A 25,947-nucleotide genomic window follows, 5' to 3' on the forward strand; every position below is an offset into this window, starting at 1 on the left:
TCATGCCAGATAGGCAAATTCTATCTGGTCTGCACTGAGAAACTGCACTCCTCAGAGCCTAACAACTGAGATTTCACTTGGAAGTATCCAGAGCATCATTAACCTAAGGCTCAAGGAGATACAGATATTCAAGGATTCCAGCAATTCAGATAACTATTTTTCTGTCACCGAAAAGAAACTCCACCAAGAATAAAAACTTGGATTTGTAAATACAGATCACAGTTCTGAAATAAATTACCTCCTTAATAAAAAAATAGAAGACAAACTGTCTTTAAATTCTCAGCTGTGAGTTAAGGTTTTTTTCCTTCATTTAAATTTAATTGAAGTTTCTAAGAAGTCTTCTTCATTAGTCTTGTTATCAAGCACAGGCTGATCTCTATGTTTCTTCCCAACTGTAGCAAAAACAGAATACCCATGCATTTTTCTACTTCTTCTATTTGTAGAAATACATAGCGACAGAAATTCTTTAGTCTTTTTTTCTGCTATTACAAATTTACAGTGTGAACACCCAGGACCTAAGCACCTGCAATCCCCTGTGTAGCCAAATATAGATTTTAAGGTTCACCAGGAATTGTGAATCTTAGGGTCATTCTCAAAGTTCAGTTCAGTAACTATAAGCTGTGTTCAGTTGGCTGAACAGATTTTTTTGTCACTTCAAAAACACATTACCAAAAATCTATGAGTTGTTCAGATCAGGTGCTGATGCATGTCTCCATTTTAAGTTTCCCCTTTTCTTTCTTTCAAACACACTTTGAAGTCTTTGCCTGTAACTTCCTCAGAACTGTGGAAGTGTTGGCTGGAGAGATTTGGATTAAATATATTCTATTCCAATTATATCACCCAATTCACTTAAAATACTCCTTTTCCCCCCAAACAGCTTTTTCCACATGGTAGCTAATGTGAACTTTCTTTCTAGTGTCTCATCCAGCTGGATTTCTCATGACCTGAGATATGTACCACGCCTTCTAGAGTGTGAAAGGACTCAGAAATGAAAAAGCTTTGCAAGGACAGCTTTCATTAGCAACAACTTCCAACATATTTAGTCTGTCCTTCTCTCTGCACTTCCATACAGTGTTTCATTTCTAATTAGCAAGCGTCAAGAATAAACCACACATGTACTGTAAAAATCACCTTTCCTGGTCAAAATTGCTGGCATCTTCAAAATTGGGATCTTTTCTTCTTGCAATTTCCTCCTGGTTTCACAAATATTCTATACAAGGATGTGTACCGTGCTCCAGTGCGCTTCATTAATGCGCTACCTTTATCTGCCCTACTGTTGAATATTTTTCCCCAGCCATCTTTAAGCACCTGACTAACATCATCATATCTTTGGGTTCTGAGCACTGCTGCAAGGAAAAAGAAAGCAGTCTGCAGTCTTGCAGATGCAGCTGTTAAGTTAATTGCCTCTACTCTGCTAGCAGAAAGTTTCAGGCCACGTGCACATTGCATCCTAAACCATGTTGCCTTTGTAACGCAACTGCTAAAGCACGGTTTTGCCTGGCCAGAACTACTATTTAATACCTCTCCAGGAAACACAATTTAATAAGAATTTCACACAACTGAGCTTAGAGGGAAATAATACATATTTTATAAAACATACCTTTTACATTAAACTTCTAAAAGCATTTCCAGAGTTTAGTCAGAGCCTTAAATTAGCAGTATTTACTTTAGCACCATTATAATGAAGTGCCCCTCACCATGTCCAAAATAAGCACCTATCTTTGGAATTTAAACTTGGCCATTAAATTCTATTCCAAGGTGAAATCTTATACATCATACTTCAGTATGAGTAAACTTTGCAACTAGGTATTTCAACTTTTTAATGGAGATATACACACACATTTTATACTTGGGTAAAGCTTTTGCAGAACCTTGTAATTTAAAGTGATTTTTCACTGTGAAAACCCATTTAATCAAGCAATGATACTTGCTTACCATTGCATTAAATGCTCCTAATTTATCGCTCAGTTTCAAAGCCATGCCCATTGCATTATCCTGCTGGCCCAAGGAGGACCAGCACTGCTAGATGGTATCAAGGACAGTATCCAACTGCAAACAAACAATATCTTCAGTGTTTAAATTTTAGTATCCCAAGACACACTGTGCACACAAACACATAACCCTGTATTCTCCAGGGTAAGGGGAGCTTGGGTACATAAAAGAATAGAAAAATCTCATAGTACACTTGCTACATGATGCACTGAGGAATTCAGTACAGATATATCACGTTGCCCTGCAAGGAATCAGCATGGGTCCACCCAGTAGCTATAGATTCCAAAAAATTAAGTCCTTGCCAGACCCAGGTGTACCTGCACCGTACCCTGCAGAGCTCCAAGGAAGGTGATTAGGAGATTTGCACAAAGCTAGAATTGAAGGGGGGCCGCTCATATACATACAACTTGGTTACAAACTCCTTTTGAAACTAAAGGGCTTTGGAGCATTTATGGAGAGGCAGTGGATCCACAACAAAGCAGTTTGGGTCTGATACGAAAAGGGCTGAAAAATACAATTTGATCCAAGCTGATTATCAGCAGAACAGGGATCACTAAGGCGTATCTAGATAGCATACCTTGAGACTAACAGAGTTTGTTAACTTCAAGCCAGGTAAAAACAATCTTGGTTTCCAGCATAAACTGATACTGACATTGATATACCATATTTGCACAGCACAAGGTATTAAGTAGCAAATTCCTCAGAAAGTTCTCTTTGCATCAGGGCAGACATCTGCAGCCTGTGACACAAGATAACCCAATCACAAGTAGTCAGGAACTGACTACAGGCATATTGTTCGCTTCAGTAGAAAAAGAAAATACTTTATGCACAGAAAGTTCTACAGTCAAAAAGGACTGGGTGACACAGGACAGCATGTGCTGCTCTTTTCTAGCCTCTGTCATAGTGAGTGCAAGTCCTGTGGCTCTTCTGCCCCTAAATACATCCTACTGCTAAGTCCTTAAGTTATTTGTCCATTGTAAATACAAATCAATGTATGCTTTTCCATTCATGCAGCTAAAACAATGCTTTGATAACCTCATATCTCAGCTACTCAACCACCTCTGCTTTGGCTTCCTGTTTCTGGCAACATGAAAAAGTCACAACAAAGGATGTCTTGTTACAAGGCTTGGACAGAAAAGTAAAACAGAATGGAACATAGGAACTGCTACATTTCTCTTGTTTCCAGGTTGTCTTTAATACTGACAGATCTTCCACAATCATAGCAAAATTGTTATTCATTGACAGCCATAATTTAGAATCCTCTATTACATCTACATATCTTAGAAACTACAAGGCATAAGGATAATTTATGCTGACTTTAACACAAGCCGTAGAAATTCATCCAGAAGTTCCTGTAATAGAGCCCAAAAATCTGTAGGGGAATTAAAGCACACCTCCTGGAAAGACCTCCAACCCTTATTCAGAAAAACCAAAGCAATCCATGCCTTTGTGATCTGCCCCTATGTCCAACTGCCTTTGCTGTTAAACACACATGCCTAACTGGAACTCATGTCCAGCTTCCAATTCCAGCTATCACGTCTTTATACCTATTATGCCTTTGCCAGACCAGAGATTCTCATCTGCCTGCATAGGTGTGCAGTCAACAGTTTCCAGTTCAGGTAGTAAGCTCAGGACAAGCGAGCCAGAAATTGCATGTCTAGAGACTGAACTCTAGGAGCACGGGAGGAAGCAGTACACAAAAGTATTAGTACGACAAGGTAAATAAGTTGGGTCTGGGAACCAGCGGGCAGCAGGGAGATGTTTATTGCCAAGTGGGGAATCTCACAGGAGGTAGACATAACTTGTGCTAGGCTTCCTACTTCTCTGGCACCCCAGGAAACGTCAGTGACCAGGAGCACTATAAGCAGGATACGCAAACAGGAGCAAGGCAGTTACATGGCAGGTGGCACACCGGTGAGACAGATGTTCATGGAAATAGCATCTGTCTCATTTGTGTGGAAAATGACCTACAAATGGAGACATGGAACAAGACATCATCCCTGTCCCTGCTGGTGCAGCCGCCTCTGGTCCTTCAGCAAGCTCTATTCAGTCAAAACTCCTGAGGGAGGATGCTGCAGCTCAGGTCACATCTTGTAGGTGTATAAGTTGAGCAGCTCAGAAGATGAGTTCTGATGAAGGTACTGCAGTGCCAAAAGAGGAAACTGCAACAAATGGGCATCAGAGATGATGTACAGGAAACCAACAGAATATTTTGAAAAGACTGCAGACGCAGGAGCCTATGACCTGTGAGAGCAAAAAGATAGATAGGACAGAGGTAACACTGGATCAGGAAGTAAATGGGAACTCCCAAGAGTTCCATCTCCTGGTGCTGTTCACCTAGCAACCTGGTTTAAGGCCCTGGCAGCAGAGGAGGATGAACAAGCCTTCCCTGGCAGAAGATGACTGCAAGCAGGGCACCTCAGGTCATCAGAGTAGGACCAGGACTAGAAAGAATCAGTGAGCTGGAGGCGTTCAGCTCTATAGGGCTTATGAAATTCATTCCAGAGTACTGAAAGGGCTGCACCTCCACTGTCTATAATCTTAAAACAAACAAACAAAAAAACCCACAACCAAAACCCAACCCCCCAAAAAAGCCCAACTCAAAACATGGCAATCAAAGGGGGATCATTAATGACTGGAAAAGGGAAAACTTTATGCAGGGAGGAAGATCCAGAGAATTATAGGCCAGTCAGTCTCACCTTCAGCCCTGGAGAGATCATGAGATACTTCCTCTTGGAATCCATTTCCAAAGACATAAATGATAAGAATGCAAATCAGGAACAGTTATATAGATTTGCCAAATAACTGACCAGTCTGACTGCCAAGATAGCTATGTGGATGAAGCTTGTAATACACCTCAGCTTTACTAAAGCTTTTGACACCATTTACATCAGCATTCTCATTTGGAAACTGAGGAAGATGGGTTTGATGACTGCTAAATAGGCTGAAAACCAGATGGACTACTGGGATCAAAGACAGTATTAACCAATGGCTTGAGAGCCAGTTATGAGAGATCAATAGCTACAGGGGCTAATATTATCCAGTATCTTCAGCAGTGACCTCCATGATGACACAAAATGCACTTTCAGCAAACCTGTGGAAAATGCTACATTTTGGGGATAGGGTGGGGTGGAAGAGTTGATAGACCCGACAGGTAGAGCTTTACCTCAGAAGGACCTAAATAAAAAGCCTTACAGAGCAAAAGCTAAAGACGGACTAAGACATGACATCCTATCAGTACTGAAAATGGATTAAAGACAATTCCAAAGACTCAGAAGAGACACTGCAAGATAACCTATCCACCTGTTTTATGTAGACTCTGCTTCTTTTCTTTTTGAACATTATCCTTCTGGTTTTGGTTTTCCTCATTCTTAGTGTCCACACTAGTTTCAGTCCCTACAGCTCCAGGGGACACAAAGGTTGAAATAGTTGGCTGCACTGTGAAAATAGATGAAAAAAAAAAAAATTATAGGCTGCAAAATATATGAAGTAGTAATACCACCTAACTACTATCTTTTTATGTTTTTTGGCTACACAGGAGTTTTGTACTCACTTTTCCTGAATCCCTCATTTCTGTTTCTTTCCATTCCTCCTTAATATCTCATTTTCTACAGTGTGCCCCTACAAAATCTAGGATAACATGGTGCCTAGTCCTAATTTTTAAATTAGGTAACTGTAACTTGAGTGAAAAATAAAATCAGTTGCTGAGTAAGGGGGGAAAAATTACCTCTATCTGAAGGTCTTTCTGAAGAAATAGTAGAAGGTTTCCTTCTAAGTAAGGTAAGGCATACAGTCTGTCCTGTGTTACGCAATGCATCTACCACTTCCTGGTTGGTATAATCCTGTATATTAACTCCATCAACCTAAAACATGAAGATCATATCATATACTAGTAATCACATTACATTAGGCTCTACCATACACTGTAAGCAACATCCACATTATTTTGTGCAGAAATTATAGGGTTATTCACCCAAAACAGTAGTATTTGCAAAGCAATCTCATTAAATCAGTTGCATTTCACTAATTAGATAATATTTTCAAAGTGCATTTTAAAAGGAAACACAACAGTAATTTCTTCTGTCTTTGTGGGGCAACCACAAAACAAAATTTACTAATCAGACAGAAGTATGGACTGATTTCCCCCCTACAATTTTTTTGCTTACAAAAACCAGCTTGAGGAGTATTGTGGATGAAGCTTCGCAGCAAGAGTTGCCAGCCTAGAACTCTGTTCAGTTCATTATCACTGTTAGTTTTCTCATGGATTTCTAAGGTGCCCCACACAAGCCTATACACACAACAGTTGGTATAATCCACTCTGAACAGCCCAATTCTTACATTAATTCAGATATCTCAATTTACACCCAAAATACTCTGTTCACCTCAGTGTTAGACCATGCATCAATAGGGGCTTCTCCTGAAAAGCTGCAGATAAAAGCAACAGTTTCTACCAATTTTTGGTCTCACAAAGGAGAAGCTAACTTTGGAAGGTCTGGCATAGCACACATTTTAAAAGTAATTTAAAATCATATCTCTATAAATATTATCTCTTAAAACAAAAAGACTGTAATTCATTCCTGCTTATACTGTGAATGCAAAATTGGCTATTATTCAATTCACTGCTATTCAGTGGGTTTTTTTTATTTTTCTACACATAAAGCTTGGGGTTTTAAACCTAAATTTTAACTATTAACATTTTGATTGTATCCACACTATGCTACACAGTCATTAAGAACCATAAACAGTGTGCCACATCTTGCAAAATCTTAACCATCCTCAAGTCCCATTCAATTCAAATAGAAGCTAATGCTGCTCATCTTTACTTCAGGCCAAGAGCCAAGATTCTCCACTCTGAAACATTTTAATCCAAATGCTTGCCTCTTTCATAGTTAACTACTATTTACTAGTTCTCTGAATATAAAATATTTTAACCACAGCAAGCCAAAGCTCATTTCTGTTACAAATCTACCTAAACAAATACACACCACCGAATTATTTCCTCTGCAAAGTGGAGAAGGTTTAATTAATTTTAGAAAGTCTTTACTACATTGTTCTTTTAACTCTGGGATGTGTAATGAAGTATTAGTTCTACAACAATATATTAGCAGACTTCTACTTACAGCAACAATTTTGTCATGAACATGAATTTGGCCATTGTGGTCAGCAGCACTACCAGGTATTATATTTTTCACGAAAATCCCTGAAGGTTCTGTTGGCAGGTGGAGGGAGGAAGAGAAACAAGTCACTACATTAACCCAATTTGTTTCTTTTCTTATTAAGATTTTTAATTACAGCCTTTTTCACATGCTTCTGTCCACAAAGTTATGATTCTGTATACCACCACCATTTCCATGTTACCACTCACATGGTTTGACACAGAATGACTGAGGGTCTCTGATGGAAAAAACAGCACCAACACAACCACCTGCACACTGACCTCAAAATATTTTCCTCAAAATGGCTCACAAAAGGCCACCTCCTCCATGGATTCATCCTTGTGCTTACCCAGGCTTTAAACCACAATTAGTTAAATCCATGCTGCATTTGATTTCAGTAGGACTACCTAAGCTAAACATAAAGTATGTGCTTAAGTACTTTGATCACAACTTCAATCATCTTACAGCTAAAGAATTTAGTACTTTAAATCTTAATGAAAAAGGATTTTTCTTAACAAAAAAAAAAAACACAACAAAACAAAACACACAAATCAGAAAAGCTGTCCTTTGTCATCTTTGACATTTGTTTGTCAATTCTAACTTCTAATTAGAACACGGAAATAAAAAACAAACAAAAACCTGGGTAAATATGCAATCATCAGTTGAAACAGTAACCTTTCCCATTCACAAACTCCTGCAAAATAGGAGGTGCTGATCCTTAATTCTAGTGAATCTTGATACTTCATCCATCCTTTGGTGAACACTAACCTTCCTCAGACACCTGCCCAACATGGTTTGGCCATGCTCAGCAAAACCCCTCTACCGGTGCTTCAGACCCATTTTTTCCTATTGCCTGACACGTGCTCCTCCACATCCCAGTTCCCAGTGCTCACTGCACTGGCCTGGGATTCCTGACCAGCAACACAAGAGGATCTCCTGGGAATGAAGAGGACTGGAGAGCAACCCCAGCTGCACCACTTTCCCAGAATACTTTCTTGAGTCCCATGAGGAAGGGGAGGGGATAAAAAGCACTACCTGTTTGTGTCAAAACAAGGTATTATCATATGTGGAACAGCTCTAATTTAAAGAGGATTTAGAAAAAAAACAAACCAAACCCACCAACCTAACAAAGAAAACCAAACCAAAAACCAACCCTGATTCCATGTCACCATATCCTATCACAGGTACTTTAATCTGTTCCCAGAGTTTAGACACTGAAACAACCGTCTGCCAAAGACATCATCCTGTGAAGGCGGCATACACATCACGCACAGCTAAGACTCTCTGCATCTCCTGCCTAGCAGAGGGATGGACTAGTTAGTCTGACTGTTCAATTCTACTCCAACATCTACAATTCATTAAAGGAATAGAAGTTGCACATTGAGCTACTTTGTACATACTGAAGATGCCATTCAAAAGTTAATGCAAACGGGACATCTGATACTCTGGTTTGAAATGCTTCTTAAAATGCACTGTCTGAACTGCACTATATACTGCAGGGGCAAAATAAGGACCAGTGTGGAGAGGAACCTGACTGCATTAGAGTCTGTACATGCAGGAATTGTCTGTTACAATTTCATGTCTTGCACAGTAACAGCATAAGCATGTAAAATTCACAGTCCAGCAGTCAAGTGGGAATTTTTTTTTAAGCTAATTACAACCCCTTAAAATTTTTTGTGGTTGAATTTCACTTTGCAGAAAGTTCTCCAAATATCTTCCTCATAGATTTTGTAAGTTACACTGTTTCAAAGAAGTGCTATCCATTTTCCCCATAGTAAATAAAGGGTATTTGAGAAGTCCCTAACCCTAGGCGTTATTAAATCCTGTAGCACTCACCTACATCACATGTGCCAGCATATCCAACAATTGTTATCCCCAGGCTTTGCCCATTCTTTTTTATAAGTTCAACATCATAGGTCTCAAAAAGGTTAGTATTATCCTATAAATAAAGCACAAAACATCTCATTATTTCCCAGTACCATTACAATATTGCAGGTTAATTATGATCTTCAGAAGTGAGCAGTGATTTTGATTTTCCTACTTTAGGAGGGATCATATTTGCAAAAGAGATATACCCAAGATTTGCTGAAAATAAAGTGTCACCCTAAGTCATTAGCTGCTTTTTAAATTCTTCCCTAATACTTTCTTCACGTGCCTGTCAGAGGTATAATATTTATATTTTATGGAAAACGAAGGTTTTCTGTTAGACTGCTCAGGGGCCATTTATTTCCCTTTTGATTACACTGCCACTTGCTAACAACAAGTTTCCCAGTCAATCCCACAAGACAACAGAAACCCTGAATGCCCTCATAATTTTTTCTTTCCCTTTCATATGTTAGTCCTGATAAATAGTGTCATGAACCCACTTGCCTGAGCTCTTTCTACGGGACAGTTAAGAAGCCAAAAAGAACCTAGTATAAATACACAGTGTTATCATATCGCACATTTCTGTCAGAAAAAGCAAAGCTTATCTATCCTTGTTATCACCTACTAAGGAAGTGAAGGGCAGTAGGAAAGGGATCTCAAGACAGAAACAGGTTTGATGCCCTGAAGTGAAACAAACCACTGAATACATAGTAGGCACATCTCTACTACAGAAACAGTTGCCTACTTAAGTGCAAATATGGGAGACTAGGCAGGTGTTTGAGCTTATTGTTTGTTTTTATGCTAGATCCCAAACCACAAAACCATTCCAAAAGTCAATCTTACACACATCAGCTTAACAAGTTTGATATAATCCTGTTCAGAGTTGAACACCACCAAACTGCAAAGAGCACTGGAAGCCTCCAGGTTGTCTGAGGCAATAGGAAGCAAAAGTTCATACTCAATGAAAAATTATTTTTAAGACCTAACAGAGGAAGGGAGAGTATTCATTTCTAAATGCCTTACTGTTGACCTGATAAGACTACCGCTCGTAACAAACAATACTTGAAAAGAGAAGCACATAACATGACCTATTCTCCAGACCCTCCACTTACTACAATTACCAAAAAAACATAAAAGCCACTAGCTAAGATTAAAATATGATCTGACCTTACGCTGGAGAAGTCTATGGAAAAAGGCTCCCACAAAGCTGGCCTCAGTATGTCTGTGCAACTCTAGTCTGACAAGTAAAAATCAAAACTGCAAGACAGAGTTCAAACAGGACACACTAAAGACATTGGTGATGCCAAAGAGAAAAACAGTCAATCATAGACCTGGGATTGCAAGGGATAAATTAAAATACATAAAGTTGTTCATTTTCAGTAATCGGATACCACCCAATGAGAGGGAAAAAAAAAAAAGATGATGATTAGAGTAAGGACTGTAAAAGTGATGAAATCAAGAGGGACAGTGTCACTGCCAACAGGAAAAAAAGGACTGGGAAACTGGAAAACATTTCTTAAGAGAGTGAACTAAAGAGAAGTTTAATCAAATGCTTGCCAAATATCAGCTTTGGAAGGACTTATATTAAAAGCAGGCCAAAGAGATGGCTGCACCTATTTCACTTTTCACTGAAAGAGAAATTGATGGATAGCTAACTCCTTTCTTATCACACACACCTCCCTCCACTAGCCAACTCATTAAGTTCATTAAACACTTTCTAACCCTCTTGCACCATAAGATGCTGATGGAGGTGAAGATAAGTTTTGATGTTCTGTCACTTTTCTTTAGGAGAGGGAACCAAAACAGTAAACAAGTCTATAGCAACATCTGAAATGGAGCTATGGCCTTGAGACTCCTGCTATTTTGACAATCAAAAGCCCTTCATAGTCAGTGCTCTGGTACTACAGAAATTTTCTCCAAGTAATATTACTGGTAGAATGCAAAACATTAGAAGTGGAGTCTGGAAAAATCAAAGTACAGAGTCCTAAATACAGTCAGCACAAGTAGGCTGCTAACACTGCTGTCAGTATCTTGGAGAGTACAGGTAATGGGCCTGTTTTCTTGTGCCCATGCACAGACATAAGTAGTTTCAGTTATTCGCTACTACAGGAAATTTAGAGGAAATCAAATATTAATATAAAACTGAAAAAACCCCATATATTAAAAATGCCTTTTGCAAACCTTGCTGGTTTGCAAAAAAGAAAAGGAAAATATTTTCTATTCCAAAGCTCAGAGCAAGTGAAAGTACTCAGAAACCAGAAAGAAATTAGATTATAGGAAAAAGTTCTGTTGTAAATCAGACACAAATTGAAAGGTGGACCATTAAGATCATCATTGTTAAATATATTCAGGTTAACCACTACTCTTGACTTCAGCAAATCTCTCTTAACACCAGAAAGAGGAGTTTCTTCAAATCTAAATATGAAGGCACTATTTAGTTCAGAAAACAACAGATGACATTCAGAAAGTAGTAGATGAAATTGCAATGTGATTCTTCCCCTTTAATCTACATAGCAGGAATAAGGAGAACACTGAAAAGACATCCAGAAGGAAAAAAAATTTTAGAAAGGCTTTAGTATGGTCAACACTTGGGATCAATTAGTAACAAACAGGCCCACCTTTGAGGCAGGGAAGAGAGAAAAATAGTACTTTGTAGAGGAAACAAACTAGGACTATGTTATTTTTTCCTAATACGGGCCTTGGAAAATATGATACAGACAGAAGTGCTTCATAACAATGCTGATTCTCTAGGAAAGCCTTTTTTCACAGTATTGGACATGCCCACTTTTAAGACTCCAACCTTATGTACATATACTACCCCCTTTCATCTCTCTGTCGCTTGCGTTTCCTACAAAAATCCCTCTTCTGAGAAGAGGAGCTTGAGGAGGACCCAAAATATTTTACTGACTGCTTCAGCCCCAGTACTCTTCCAGAGGGATGCAAGACACAAAGCTAATGGCTGTCTTTGCAGCGACTATGCCCAGTAAGCGCAAAGGTGAGTTTATAACAATATGACCACTAGTCTGACCTTTAAAAATGGTGCTTCAAAAAAATAGCTCTCTTCACTCATATTCAAGAAACTAGACAAGAAAGAAAAGGCTACTCAGATTCCACACCTAAATCTAAGCAGCACAGTAGTAGCAGATGGTACACAAGCACAGCTTTGTTTATGTTTCAAGACCTACTGTACACTTAGTGTAGCATTTGTTGATTTTAATTACTCAAAACTGAAAAGAATGACTTCAAAAACAAGAGACTTTGATATGACCATGATAAGATTTGCTAAAACAAGTTTCAAAATTTTAGATATATTTCCTATCACAGACAGTAGTGTAGACTATGAAAACATTACACATGTTTCATAAAAAGATGATTGTGCTGAATAATTCTGGTGTGGCCATGGAGCTCTGGATTTCAGACTAGGGAAATCCACAGTCAAGTTTTTAATTCACTTACAAACGATTGATTAGCAAAAATGTAATGAGTTAAGAAGGAGAACTAAAAGTTCCATTTATCGATGACATTTATGGTCTTGATAATTAAATTACCCACTCCGAAATAAAGTCTGTAAAGCTGGTCATTCCGATCCCAAGATTATAGGTATTAATAATGTATAGGAGAAAGGGAAAACTTGCAGAAGGCAGGGCTACAAGGACCACTTAAATACATGCATATGATATCTGGAAACTCAAAAGAGGAGAAGCACTTTAGGTCTCAAGAACACTCTTTTCTCCTCCTCCGCTCTGATCACAAACCATAAACATACTAAAAAACATCATAAGTAAACATTAGACACTTACATTTCCATTTTGAAAGGAAGGTAATGTACTGACTGGCCAGCTCACAGGAGCTGGTGGAGTCTCCATAATTTCACACTTTGGGTCTCTTGCGACGGTCATCCTAACAGAATTCCCACAGTTTCTCAGCACTTGGGCAACTTGTTCACTGGTCATTCCTCGCACATTGGTCCCTCCAATCTGTAAGATGTGATCTCCTGTCTGGAGCCTCCCATCCTTCAAACAAATAAAATTGTACAAAATGTTTCCAGTTTACACATAAACTATCTTTTCCATTACAAAATTGAAATTGTATAGAGGCATCTTCACGCCCATGAGAGCCAATGCAAGAAAATACCTTAAAATTAGCCACCACAGCAACCTACTAAATAATTCAAGGAAGCGTTTGCACTGTTCTTTCCACAGTAGCTAGCAGGGGTAAATCAACCTTTCCAAAACTGAGTGTGAGGTACACAAGTTGAAAAGCACCATTCCTAGGAAATTGGTTACTTTTCTCATTTAGCAGAAGACAGACAGCAACAATGTTTTATAATCTCACAGGTTGTTATGTATTGCTGTTTCATAGAATACTCCTCATCAGATAGGCGTTAGAATAAAAAGCACAGCATTTTGACTTAGGACTTTTTAGAGTTTTTCATAATACTTCTACATGAGCCTGGCAATTCGTTTCTCATGTGACTAGCTCCAACTCAAGCAAGTAAATCCACTGAAGGTAACAAGACTCCACACAAACCATTTTTTACATGATAATTATGATTCATGACCTACATCATCATTTCTGTTATAAGCAAGCATTCATAGGACCAAATCCTCAGCTGGTATTGATCAGCAACAGCTCCACCACCTTAGGTGCATTGATTTGTACAGCAATCATAGCAGAGTAATTCCCAGAACTAACTCAAACTAATTTACAAACTCATCCAGTTTTAACATGTATACGTGCTCATTATTTCACATGTTCTTAATGATGTCTCATTCAGCTGAGAATGATGTGTTGAGTTCTTAACTTACATGCTTCATTTGTAGCCAAAACACTTTATTCCTTACAGCAAAACAGGTGCTACACAATAATTTAAAAATACGCATTTATACATGAACAGGTTCAGAGGGAGGCAGTCAAGCAAAAGCCAACATTTTCCAGTAAAGCTCTCTGAATCTCCAGTTTCCGTTTCCATCCCATACTAGAGGAAGTACCTTAGCCTCTCTCTTTAGTACATTACCAGATCTTGTCCACATGGGTTCCAGACCTCAAATATTGTAACTTGTCATGCCCAAATTCACATTAAAAATCCAAATCTGTTTTGCTGCTGCATGTGTTCTACTCCTGAAATGCAGCAACACTTAGCACTGAGTCTTTAAAGATTAGCAATCAAAGGTTGCAAACTACCTGTGCAACTTTGAAAGATATCACTAACTTCAGAAAGCTTTGCATCAATCTTAAGAGCCTCCATGAACTGGTCAGACCTCAAGGCAAGTATCAAAACACCTTTGAAAGGAAACCCACTAAAAACAGGACATCTTCAGTCTATAAACTGAATCTTGCAGCACAAGTATTTCAATAGGGCAGAGTCTCTTGCCTGAGAATTTAGAATTTTTTTGTAGAGTTAGTCCCTATAGATGTTGCCAAATGTGCCAAATTCTACAGACGATGTGCAAATCCATTAAGAGCATTTCTTCTCCCCCAGACTGACCAAAGGCTGAAAGTATCAAAATTACTAAAAATATTAGAAGGTTAGACAACTTTTCAGAATTTCTGCATGTTCAACCATGTTATAAAAGCTGAACCATGTCTGACAAACAACTTAATTCATATCAGGTGCTGACTTTTTCCTCAATCATTCCTTCAACATATTTATTTATAAAGTGTATGTTGGCATTCAGACTTTGATGCTATCAGCTTCCTTTTGTTTAAGTATATTAGTTTATTTTAAGACTGTCAAAACCAGTTAATTATACTTTACAATCAAACAAGAAGTGACATAATATAACAAATTACCCGATCTGCTAATCCCCCAGGAACAATTGTTCTTACAACTACTCCACTTGACTTTCCTCCTACAATTCCAAAGCCTAATCCTGAACCATCGTTAATCAGCTCAACGTCTTCAATGTGGCCCCAGTGAATCTGCAATTAATAAAAACAAGAGATTTTAATTTCAGTCGGTCTTTAATGTTTCTCACTTTCACATGTACCAGGAATGACGAGAATTAATTGGAGCAATTTTCTCTCTCTACCCCACATATTGGAGATCTGTTGGATTTTGTTCAGTCAGCTTCGTTTCCTTATAAATATGCAGTGGGATTTCTCATCTGTTTTTAAACACACATTCTGTCCTTTACTTTCAGAATAACAGGATACTAGAAAAGAGCTTGACTAAGAAAAAGCAATTTTAAGATTTTCTTGCCAAAATGAAAACTAGCCTTTTAGTTTTTCATGAATCAAGAATACCGCAAACAACGGAGAAAAACAGAGGCAAGGAGCTTGCACTGGCCTAGTTTTCACTTAGCATTGCCCAAATTCTTATTTCTGTTATTTCGCTTACACATCTAAACACCACCAGTACATGCTGAATTAATAGTGCAGTACAATATTCTGTCATACTGAACTGGAAGCATGTTTCTAAGCTACACTGTACCACGACCTTATGTTCCACAAGACAGTCTGAAAATAACAAAGCTGTTAAGCAACCCAAACCCAGCCAATGTTTCTGTCAGATTAATATCTCATAGAAACCAAAATGGAGTGAAGTAGGCAGATTTAAGTCGTCTGTGAATAAAGGATTTATTAGCATACTGAAAATCTTTGCCAAAGCCAGTTAAATATCATAAAAGAAGTTTAAAGACCCCCTGTAGAGATATATATTTGTATTTTATTTTGTTAGTCTGTTCAATGCAGATCTTTCAATGAACAAGCAGTTAAAGTTTAATTCTTTAAAATTTTCAATGCAATAAACAATATTGATTATCCACTAAAACCTTCAGATTTCACTAGCTCTGTAATAATCATGAGGGAAATAATTACTGAGAATAAGGAAAAGCACTGCTTTTAACCAGATTTTCATCAAGACCTACTAGCATAATAAATTAAGATTCCAATATTGCAAACCCTGGATTTAGGTGTGCAGGTAGACCAAATTCAATGAAGCCACCTGGACCATATGGTTTGAACACAGATGGAAGTTCAGCCCTAGCTTATTACATGTCCCAGTGACAATCTCTCCTTGTTCAACAAAACAAAAGGGTTCACAATTAAATTTTCAGATAAAAAAACCCTGATAAATAAACAGGGTTCTTTAACAGATACTTTTTGATTGTTTTTAAAACGGAGACAAGGCTTTTAGTTTTGAGCAGTTTATGTTTAAATTGATTGGGATATTTCAAGCAGCATTCATGATAGGTTATGTTTACACTCTTAAGATGTAATCAGAGCATCTTTAATTGCTGAGCGCAAGTAGGTTTCAGCTGGGTATACTTGTAAAATGCTTTACCCAGCCTGTGCTGAACAGACCCTGCTGCTAAGAATATGTTGATCTACTAAAGCTTCTGCTATCCCGTAAAAACCCAGGATCTATTTTATAACAACTTCATGCAGCTTTGCAATGGAAGCCTTGGACTTATTGCACGATCAGTCTAAATGAAATGTCATCACATATAAAATCTGATTAAAGAAAAAAAATCTGTATACGTAAAGCATGCTAACACAAACCCTTACAACCACAAAAAAAAAAAAATCTAGCACAGTTCAAAATCTGATTGTGACAGTATTACAACAACTCACAGTCTCAGGTGGATTTATATCACTTAAGACAGCCGAAGTTCTGCTGTTTCCTTGAACTGGCTCCCTAGCAACAACCAGATGTAGAGATCCTGTGGATTGCTGGAGGAGGGCAATAGCGTGCTGATGGGAAATGTTCTGATCCAATGGGGTGCAATTAATGGCCAGTATGTGGTCATTTTCCCTTAGTCTTTGATCCCTTAACAAAACATTAAAAGAAATTTTAAAATGCAGCATAATTACTTCACAACAGGCTTGTGTAATTTAAATATGAACATGCAAAAAACACAGTTATGTACGGTTAAATATTTATATATTTAAAAATTCTGTTTTAGACTGTCTTCAGCAACATATAAACCATGTAATCCACACTACTGGACTGCCCAGCCATATTTTGTTCCAACTTTAGCATGGTACAAAAATTTGCTCAATTTTTTCCTTTGCTTCTATGCAAAATTCAATGAAATTACCTCATCCTTATTGCTGATATTGAATTTCAGGGCAGAAGAAAATTATTTTTGTAGTTATACAATGAACTAGGAACTATTCTTCATTATGTTTAGCACTACATGATACTATCTCTAAGTACCCACAACTCAGGCTACAATATTGTTTTGTATCATTATTTAATCTAAAAATTCAATGAGCTGCATAATTATATTTTACTCAAAATTTACAGTATCAAACTTCAGACATCAAACTTTCTTTGAGCAATACATAGTTCAACTTATACCTCAAGATAACATAAATTTCACAGTTAATTCACCCTAGTGATGAATTTAGATTTGTGACAAGAGAGAAACCATCACTCAACTCCTTTGTTAAATATTCATTCTGAGCACGAGACCAAACTGTTACATAGACAGACACTGCCTTCAAAGCTCTGTAGGAATCCAAAAAAGTCTCCAGGAGATCTTGTCTCAGAAGCAAAATGGGAAGCATGCTCGGGAAATTTATAAACTCTGAAACAATATAACTGCACATCTTAACTAACGCATTTTAAACTTCCTTTTTATGATGCAATGTTTAAGATGTTTCCCAGAAATCACTTTCTTCAAGCACTAACCATATTTTAGATTCTCTCATCAAAGAAAGTGAGCAGCAGGTCATCAAATCCTAAAGTGAGATATTCACCCTCCTTTGACGTCCGGATCAGTCCATCTGTCTCCACTTTGAAAGAGCCTAATACGCTTTTCTTTAAGTGTTCTCTGGTGTGTTCTCTGTGGGCCCATAGCCATTATCATTCCAACCTCTCCCCACTCTTTTTGTCATCCTGTGTTGGCACTTCCTGACATGTGTTATTTAAAAAGTGACACCAACGACTTGAAATCTAGACACATTTTCTTGAAACATAATTCCAAGCACTGCATTTGTCTCATGCCAACTCTTGTGGTTTTACAATCACATTTTATTTTTAAAGGATTGCTCTGTCTTTTGTTGTTGGGTGAAAACCCACAGACAATAAGGGAAGAAACTGCCTGAAGCCTTGATTCTATGATGACATCTGTGCAGGGATCTGTCAGGACGACTAGATCTAAATTTACACAGGGAACAAACAGTAAAACCAGCTATAAATAGGGCATTGTCATAGGCACATAAATAAAGGGGGGGGGGGGGGGGGGAGGAATCTTTCAGGGACACAGTGCATAAAAATCCAGAGGCTAATTTCTTTGTCCTTGCATTCTTTTCTGAGTTTTGTTTTGTTTTTTAATCAGTACTCAAGATTCTCTTAAGTGAGTCATGATTTCTGGAAATTCCATTTATGAATGGCTTGGATATTTAAAACTCATCTGAAAATCTGATCCTCAAAACATGAAGCCATTTAGTTGAAAAGCCCAGAATTCAAGACACCACCAACGAAATATCCCACCAGATTACCCAGTCAAACATGTTAGTCTTATAGAGTTTTCAACATGAAAGTCATGACTTTTCCCTTAATGGAAACACTGCAATTTTCCAATACAATTATAAAGATCTCACCTGTCAGCTATGCTTCCTGGCTGGACTTCCTTGACAAAGATACCAACTTCTCCCAAGCTGTGATTTTTAAGGGCAACCACACTAAATCCAAGACCTCCAACAGAAGGCTTTTCAATCTTTATTGATTCTATTTGTCTCCCCTAATAAAACAGAAAAAAAAAATTTACTAATTTTTAATGCAATAGAATGAGCTAGTTTAAAATTTATGAACACCCGGAGAATTATTCTCCTCCTAAGACTAAACAAAGGCAAAATCCTGAATATGTTATTTCTATAAAAGCTCCTCCATTTATTATTTTTAATATAGCAGAGTATTGGATATGCAAGCACTCTGAGGTTCTGAAACCTCAGGGAATTTAAGAGGTGCTTTCACACTTCATTCACATTATGAGATGAATTCCAAACTGGATGAAAACTATGAACGAAGTGCTGTCTAGAGCAATATATTTGGGATTTCTGGAAATGCTGCATAGCTAAACTAAATTACTTGTCTTTTGGCTCCCTTTGCTTTTAATGCTGATTTTTAGGTGTGCGTTCAAAAGATTGCAGCTTTTAAATAAAGAAATGAATTTCCTTCCCCTCCCTGCAACTTCACACTTAATGCTAAAAGTAGTTCGTTTTTGCAACTGCCGGCTTTTCAGTTCTAATACAAAATTTCTGGGTTGTTTACTGGGAAATATTACTTAGAGCATGCACGGCTATCACAGCTGTTTTATCCAAAATAATGCGCAGTCTTTACTGCTAAATCTTTTATCTGATGAGTTAATGACACACTAATGAGAAGAGTTATGCTCAAAACATTACAGCTACATTAAGGTAGTCAATTAGCAACAGTTACTTAATACAGAAAGGCATGACTAACCAATTAAATTAATGGCTCAAAGTAACACAGAACAATACATTTGTGGTATAAATGCCAATCCCACATGGGTGGATGTCTGCACCTGTACAACTTTCATAAGCATCTGGTACATGCTACATCACATGTTAATGAAATCAGCATCTGTCTGGCAAAGTTACGACATACTAAATGAAGAGTTAAATAAAATATTGCATGCCAGTTCGTTTAATCATTTGCACTGTTCATATATTAACAAAGTTGGTACATTTCCAATTTAAAATGTACTTGATAAAACATGTCTCTCCATCAAAACAAGTTTCTGCAGAAAATGTCAATTTTTAATTATGTGTCATCAAATACCAAAAAAGTTTTCTGGCAACTGAAACTTCTTTTCTACATTGGTGTGTTTGATAGAAAGACAAAAAAAAAAGGCAAATTAAAAAAAAGAAACCACCAAACCACTTTCCATTGCTGACATCATCTTTCACTGGGAAAAGTTACCCTCAGCACTTCTACTCTCTTACTGGCTAGGAGGCACCACACTCCCAGATACACAACAAAAGAGCATGTTTGAAAACGTACTCCAAAAGCCTGGAAGGAAAAGTTTGACATTAAAGGAAAGCAAGTTTCGTTCACTAAATCCAGAGCTTTACCTTTGCCATCTGTTGGATGGTTGTCTCAAATTCATTAACTCCCAGACTTGGAGTGAATGTAGATGCTTTGGGTTCAGGTGGACTGCAAGGCATATGCACACTCCCAGCAGCAACTGATTTGTCAGCAAACACTAGTAGCCCTCTCTTAGTAAAATCAAAATCTACTGAACGGTCAGGAGGCATATAATTGAGCTATTGAAAATGAACAAAGACGTAGAAAAACTATTAAAAACAAAAGAAGATATTTCCACAGATACCATCTTGTGTGAAACTGCCAAAGAAGCAAGCATACATATGTTCAGATATACCTATTCACACAAATATACTCACCTGTATAAAATATGCAATGTTAATATATAAGCTATAACCAAGCTACCTTATCAAGTTTAAACTGTTTTTCAGAAGGCAAAGTTCCCTGAATGTTTCAGCTGTGTTTCTACTCCACTCATTTTCTCCATTTCTTCATTTTGCTTCCCTGCCCATGCCCATTATCCTCTTTTCACCCTGCTATTCCAGAAACAACACATGCAAAAGCAACAGCATTAAAGAGGCACTCAAGCACTGTTGCAACTGTCAGGCAAACCTAGACAATTTTGGAACAAGAATCAAAATTTTTTAAAAGTCTCTTAGTCACTCAGGAGCCAAAGGCCTGGTCTGTATTATCTGCTCCCCAGAGAGAGCCTAGGGAACTACTATTGAACATGTTATCTTTGCTAGAACTTGCAGTTCAATGTCTAGTCCTAACAGATAATGAAGAAATGCAGAAATACTCCCAGTGCAACACAGTAAACTGAAAAATCCCATCCTGAATGAAACTGCTCATGAGGGACATGCTTAAAAAGAATGTCAAGAAAAACAAAATTTTCTAGATATGATAATTCTGAACATTCTGGATATAAAATCCATTATGCCACAGTCACAAAACATGATCTTAGATAAATTTGCATTTTCACACATTTTTATTGCTTGCAGACATGCATCCAAGCTTTGGAAGGAAGGAAAAGGAGCAGATACAGCACCTTTGAGAGCATAGGAAGAAGGGAGAAGGAATGGCACAGCCAGGTATTCCATGCACGTTCCATGCCACCCAGGCAGGAACACGTGCAATACATTTGGCAATGACAGCAAGGTGGCCTCATCCCCCTGACACTCACCTTCTATACCTGCAGCTGGGCTGGTGCAGCAACAGCAAAGACAGGGATCGTTGCTGCTTAAGGTATGCCAAGTTAGTCCCTGATTTTAAGTTTGCGGGCCTGACTTTGCTAACTGCACAGTGAGACCTGTTCATGCAGATGTGCCATGGATGTCCACGTCTAAGTGTCAGTTGGCATTATAAACCAATCCATACAAGTTCCTTCTACTGCTGGAGCCAAGTCATTGTTAACCATTCTTGTACAAGTCAGCAGGAGCTAAGTGATGATGTCTTTCAAGGAGAAAAGATGCTGCCACTTAGCTGATAAATAGTATTTAGCTTCTGTGAAAAACAAAGGATCCCAGTTCCAACTGTGTTCAGAACTCAAAGTACTAGAGCTGATGTCCTTTGCAGATGCTTTTGTCTGGCTGATGTGGTTCTCAACGCCCACCTCTTCTGCATCCCTTTCAAAGCACATTGCCCCATGACCTGTTTGTTGCAATACCACTTCTCATTTCAGTAGTGACTCTCTAGATATTAGCTTGAGCAAAAATAAAAAAAGGCCAACATTCACTCACACCAAGTTACAGCTTATTAATGAGAGTGCCCTCATTAACACACGCCTACATACCCTGTTTTAAGTTCCAAGATCACTATAGTTATCATCACACCAACAACCATAATTTTACACTCACTTGTTCCTTCAGTTGCTTGATGGATTGCTGGAGGGTCAGTACCTGGTTGAACAAAGGACTCTCGAGCGTGTTACGCAAAACAGTCAGGTTTTCATTATGTTGGGAATCTCTTTTCTCACGTAGTTTTGCTTGCAGACGATCAAGAATCTGCAGCACCTGTTGTTTATCTGCACCACAACATGTTAGGAACAGAGTACACGTTAGGAACAGAGCTTCATTTCTCACTGCCTAACAAAAGTAATCACTTTCAGACCACATACCTGCAGCAGGATTTTCAGGCATGTTGAAAGGTATTTTTGGAATTACTCAGAATAACCTAGATGAGGTTTGAAAAGAAAATCAAATTAATAATATATATATATCCAAACAGAACACTAACAGATACACAGTCAATAAATGCATTAATAAAATACCAGAATGACTACAACAAAGTTAATAGAAAAATACTACTACCTCCTGTTGTTTACCCCGAGTATTCAACAAAGCCCTCAATACAGCTAGTTGCACTGGAGCCTCAGCACATCCAAAAATCCTTCCCTGTTCCGTGTGCTTTTCCTTTCACACACAGGAAGGAATATGAACATCTCTTTCAAATAAGTAAAAATGCAGGTTATAAAAACAAACATTGTCCAAGAAAACTGAGAGACAGCTATGTTCAACCAAATTATTTTGAACATTGATATTAAAGTTGTGATCTTTTCAAATATACATACAGATAAAATCTTCCGATTATTTAGAAGATACTTTCTACCTGATTATTTGTAGACAGTATTCTTATCAGGATACCTCCACCCTGCTGCATGGCAGTATAGGTGAAACCTTGCTATATATACACTATATATAGTGCATATATGTACACAATATACCTATAAAATGGTGAAGTTCCCTCCACTCATAACACAGCATAGCATTAAGGCCCAAAATTGGCCAAATTAATCCCTATTCCAACACTTGCCTACTTGCATGTTCCTGCAAGTTCTAATTGCAGCCCCACTGCTGAACAGGTGAAAGAAGCCCGTTCCCTTCTCCTACATGTGATTGCCTTTCTCTTTTCCACGTATGTGACAAACCTTTAAGGAGCAGAATATCCTTTACTGTGCTCATCTACAGTGCCAAATAGAACAGGTCTCCAACTGAGGCTGAGGCCTAGATGGCAGTATAAAAACAACAGACTTGCAATTAGCAGCGATGATAAATTTGTACCCTTACTTGCATGTTATTACGTTGGTGCAGAGCCTGCCATTCTGAAATCTATCAAGGCAGTTATATCAAAACATACAGAAGAAACAAGATTTATTCATTTAGTATAAGCTCCTCTGAAAGAAGTCAGCCATTTAATAGCACAAATTTACATAATTTTTACTCTACCTAGTATATAACTGCGTAATTTCAGAATAATATATTTGGAATTATTTTGGAACAGAAACAACATATACGTATATTTTAAAAAGCAGTTGGTGTATTCACTCCTTTAGTCTTGCAATTCGAGAGTAGGAAGGGTCATATGCATCTGAATGTAACACCAGGGTGAGGTGTCTCTCCCAGCAGGACCTCTGATCCTTTCAGCTCTGCCTTTGACACTGCCTGTGCTCACACTGGAAACATCTTGAGTTCCAGGAGGACACTGTTATATTTAGCAAAATATTAAGTATGCAGGTGAAAAGCTTCTCTTCTCCTGAACAGTCAGATTAAGCTGATTTACCTAATTTAAAAAAAAAAAGTGGAGGTGTGTCACAAGCCACTTTTTCAAATTTGTGCACCCTTAACTCTATCTGAGCAGCTTTGGCTCCTGGAGGAATTCCTGCAGAACTCAGTGGGTTTGCGTGGTTTCCACCCAGGGCCAAGCAAAATGAGTCGCTTTGCAAGACTATTAACAGATTTAGGAGGTCATTTTAAATCAAACTCATAGCAAAAGTTGAAGCAGCAAACCCATACAACCCCTGAAAGATTTCCAGGAATGCATCTGAACTTTTGTAAGTGGTGCGGCTTTATTTTCTTTTCCATTCGAAATAAAACACTTCTAAGAGCGGAGTAGCCTTTGATTCTGTGCTGAGATCTGATTCTGAAGAACAGATGAAAATACCATTTCCTCATACATTCCTGAGTCTTCACCTAAACCAAAAAGACAAAACTTAACCACCTTGACTAAAAATATTGTATGAATCTTAACAAAGCAGGACAAATAACATGGAAATTTGTTCCTTCTTCCCAATTTAACTTTCCTCATCTGTTTTTCTACCTCACCTCAGCCATTGAAAGAGGAAAAAAAAAAATCCAACAACTTAAAGCAAGAGAACCAACATCAGAAAGGGATGCAAAACAACTCCTACAAGGAAAAGTATCTTGAAACACCTTTAAAACAGCAGTAGGGTGAAGGAAAGATTAAACCCAGAAAAGAAATCCAGCAGAACAGGAAATAATGCCGACTTGACACCACCATGCCCATCCAATGGCTGAAGCCAAGAGGCTGGTCCAGCTCTCCAGCCCTCTTGCATGCATTTTGTTCCTCCCTTTCCATCTGCGCCTGCACTCATTCATCTGATCCCACAGTAAGCTGGAACAGGGAGCTAAACACACAGAAAAATCCTTCACATTTTGGTAGGGTGAGCTTTTTGCCCCATTAAGCTCTCAACTGCCAGCACTGGCACAGAGGGGGCCGAGAAGCGCCAGGGAAGCGGGACCACACCTTGCCGCAACAGCGGCTAGCGGTTGCAGCAGCCCAGCTGCACTGGCAAACTGCACCATGAGAAATAGCCTGCGTCATTCAAAAACAGCCTCAAAGTGCCGCACTGACAGTCTTCAAGATTAATCTTTTTTCCATTACAGCGGGTATAACAATAGCAATTATGAGAACAGGTACAAATCCAAGAAAGAAAAATTTAAGCAGAAAAATGTAGGTAAGAGATCTAGGCAGAAGTCCCTGAGAGAAAGGGGTGCAAAAGAGGGGAGAAAAACAATATTAAAAAAAAAAGTTTCAGCTTCCTGCTTGAGCTGCTCCAAAGCGTTGCTAAGAGCCATTACAGACCACTCTGTACCAGTGGACACCAAAGCAGACCTCAGGTACAGTTCATATAACAGTTCAAGTTTACAGAGTGCTTTGGGATTCCTTGTGATCAAAGCTGGCCTCCAGCCAGCTAGCAATGGGTTTTAATGATTTTTTTTTGTGTGTGCAATATGTTAAAACCACCCTCAGTATTTCTTTGTTCTCCTTTCTTTCACAGAAAGAGAGTGGGGGGAAAAATAAAGTGTGCTACATTTTAAAGTAAACAGCTCCTTCTGGTGTAAGGGGATCCCTGAAAATATAAACTAATTTAGAGTTTTCAAGTAATGTGTTATTGAGGACAGGTCTCTAAGATTGGCTTTTGGGCATCAGAGAAACACACAACTCCATATACTATTGCGCTGTTTATGTTTGGAGACCCAAACAGCTAATTATTAAATGATTTCCAAACACTGATGCTAAGTCCAAACAAGGTGTCAACAGACAGCTGCTAAATCAAGAGGTCCACTCCCAGATGATAATTTTGAAGAGTGGTCCAAAACACTATGGTTTGTCTTGTTAAAATCAGCTCACCCACTCTGCATTCAACTTCCTTAGCCCCATTCTCTGATTCCTACAGTTACTAATTTATCTCATCAGTAGACAAAACTGCAAACCTCAGTTCAAAATTTATGTCACAACTCCCAATATAATTGTAAAATCATTGAGAAAATAATGAATTTCAGAAAGTTTAGTGTTTTCTAGCACCAGAAAAAACACCACACTCCAGCACAGTGTGCATCTGGGTTTTTACTGTCTTCACTTTTGAGAGCTGAACTCAATGCATTACAGGGAGTGGGAAAGTTTCATAAGGTTTTGTGTGAAATCCTAGGACTTGGATCTTCTTCAAAAGCAGACTAAGAAAAAAGGAATTCCCCCATGCTGATGCCAGCAGAGGTCATCAGAAGAGCTGAAAGGTTTAAGCCTTCCATTGCCATCACCCCCCTGCCAGCTGCCTGCCACTTGCACGGAGACACAGGGTGCTTAACCCTGGCACATCCCAGAGCCGGAGGGGAACAT

The 25,947-nt window shown here is 38.3% G+C and overlaps 1 protein-coding gene across 6 annotated transcripts in view; it reads right to left on the reverse strand.

The window, feature by feature from the left end:
* PATJ (PATJ crumbs cell polarity complex component) overlaps positions 1-25,947 on the reverse strand; it is a 156,516-nt gene that overhangs the window by 128,020 nt on the left and 2,549 nt on the right. For 4 of the 6 annotated variants that reach the window (XM_064454937.1, XM_064454934.1, XM_064454933.1 and 1 more), the window contains exons 2-12: positions 22,148-22,203; positions 21,888-22,054; positions 20,061-20,252; positions 18,567-18,706; positions 16,590-16,785; positions 14,808-14,936; positions 12,815-13,027; positions 8,985-9,087; positions 7,113-7,201; positions 5,720-5,855; positions 5,296-5,430 (exon numbers count right to left, since the gene is read on the reverse strand). In XM_064454937.1, the coding sequence (XP_064311007.1) occupies positions 5,296-5,430; positions 5,720-5,855; positions 7,113-7,201; positions 8,985-9,087; positions 12,815-13,027; positions 14,808-14,936; positions 16,590-16,785; positions 18,567-18,706; positions 20,061-20,252; positions 21,888-22,054; positions 22,148-22,169 (1,522 nt within the window). In that variant the 5' untranslated portion in view covers positions 22,170-22,203. Of the gene's footprint in view, positions 1-5,295; positions 5,431-5,719; positions 5,856-7,112; positions 7,202-8,984; positions 9,088-12,814; positions 13,028-14,807; positions 14,937-16,589; positions 16,786-18,566; positions 18,707-20,060; positions 20,253-21,887; positions 22,055-22,147; positions 22,204-22,957; positions 23,037-25,947 lie in introns of those variants that run through there. The other 2 variants (XM_064454935.1, XM_064454938.1) reach the window with 2 other exon arrangements.

This window comes from Phalacrocorax carbo, chromosome 6 (genome assembly GCF_963921805.1).
Source record: "Phalacrocorax carbo chromosome 6, bPhaCar2.1, whole genome shotgun sequence".
In the NCBI taxonomy this organism is placed as follows: Eukaryota; Metazoa; Chordata; class Aves; order Suliformes; family Phalacrocoracidae; genus Phalacrocorax; species Phalacrocorax carbo.